Source organism: Merops nubicus, unplaced genomic scaffold, assembly GCF_000691845.1.
Source record: "Merops nubicus isolate BGI_N331 unplaced genomic scaffold, ASM69184v1 scaffold22752, whole genome shotgun sequence".
NCBI lineage: Eukaryota > Metazoa > Chordata > Aves > Coraciiformes > Meropidae > Merops > Merops nubicus.
Genome location: NW_008593322.1, coordinates 10,775 through 12,165, shown reverse-complemented (window position 1 = coordinate 12,165; position 1,391 = coordinate 10,775). Strand labels below are relative to the sequence as shown.

The 1,391-nt window shown below is 54.9% G+C and overlaps 1 protein-coding gene across 1 annotated transcript in view; it reads left to right on the top strand.

Annotated features, from left to right (window-relative positions):
• Positions 1 to 266: 266 nt before the first annotated feature.
• TNPO3 (transportin 3) overlaps positions 267 to 1,391 on the top strand; it is a gene marked incomplete at both ends in the record, with an annotated part of 11,216 nt that continues 10,091 nt past the window's right edge. Inside the window, 2 exons of the mRNA XM_008935422.1 lie at positions 267 to 467; positions 1,215 to 1,288. Coding sequence (XP_008933670.1) covers positions 267 to 467; positions 1,215 to 1,288 — 275 coding nt within the window. The remainder of the gene's footprint in view (positions 468 to 1,214; positions 1,289 to 1,391) is intronic.

The window sequence follows — 1,391 nt, the reverse complement described above, 5'->3', positions numbered from 1 at the left end:
CCACTGTTCTCCAGTCCTATGACCTATTCACTTGATTTTCTGTCAGGAGATCTCCTGGAGTCCAGCTCAGGTCAGAGGAGGTGCTGAGGCACTCGGTGTTAGCTGCACACCTTGAGGGGCCTTGTTGGAGTCGACGAGTTCGACCTTAAGCAGGCACAAAAAAAAAAAAATCCAAATTTCAAACCCAAACCCTTAATTCTGAAGAAAACCCAACTGCTCTTACCCAAGCTGGAGTGGGTGGCAGCTGTTTCGTGCTTCTGCTGCAGGTCCACGCCTGGGAGATCTCCGACCAGCTGCTGCAGATCCACCAGGATGTGGAGTCCTGCTACTTCGCGGCGCAGACGATGAAGATGAAGATCCAGACCTCCTTCTACGAGCTGCCCACCGACTCCCACGCCTCCCTGAGGGACTCCCTGCTCTCCCACATCCAGAACCTGAAAGACCTGTCGCCGGTCATCGTCACCCAGGTGGGGGCTGGGCAGGGCTGGAAGGGGCTGGGGAGTGGGGCAGGGCTGAGGGGGCTCCTGGCACCACCTGGGCTGGTGGGCATCAGAGCACAGAAGTGGTTTGGGTGGGAGAGATCTCTAAGAGTGAGTCCAACTAGTCCATCCCTCAGCTGCTCCTCCCCACACTTGGGCTCTAGACCCTTCCCCAGCAGCTCCGTTGCCCTTCTCTGGCCACGCTCCAGCCCCTCAAGGGCCTTCTGGGAGGGAGGGGCCCAAAACTGCCCCCAGGATTTGAGTTGCAGACACTTCTGAGCCTTAGACAAAGCCCTTGGTCTCCTTTGGTTGCTTTTCCTCCAGTGTGGTGAATGGAGAAGGTTGATTCCTGCAGCCAGCCTGGCCCTGTCTCCCAGGACAGGATTGTTTGTCCTCCCCCATTACTCAGTTCCTTTCATTAAATCAGTTATTGCCTCCTTGTGTTTGCTCCTTGGAGAGGCTGGGAGCAGGAGGAACGGCTGCTCCTGGGGTTCTCCCTGTGCTCTGCCATGGGGACAGGACATGGATCTGCCCAGCAGAGCCCTGGGTGACTGGGGGGATTCCTCAGATGTAAATCTCTCCTCTTCTGTTCTGTGAATCCACCTCGGGGTGACCTGCCAGCTCAGCTGAGCTCAGCTCTGATGGTCACATCAGCCCTTCCTGGTGCTGTTGGGCAGATCTCCTTGGTCACCACGCTGAGCTGGGTTATTTTTTCTCCTCCTCTTCCTCTTCCAGCTTGCTTTAGCAATAGCAGACCTTGCCCTGCAAATGGCTTCTTGGAAAGGCTGCGTCCAAACACTGGTTGAAAAGTAAGTAATGGTTTATAGCTCTAGTCACAGAATCACAGAATTGTTAATGCTGGAAAAGATCTCTAAGATCATCAAGTCCAACCATTGACACAACACTCCCATG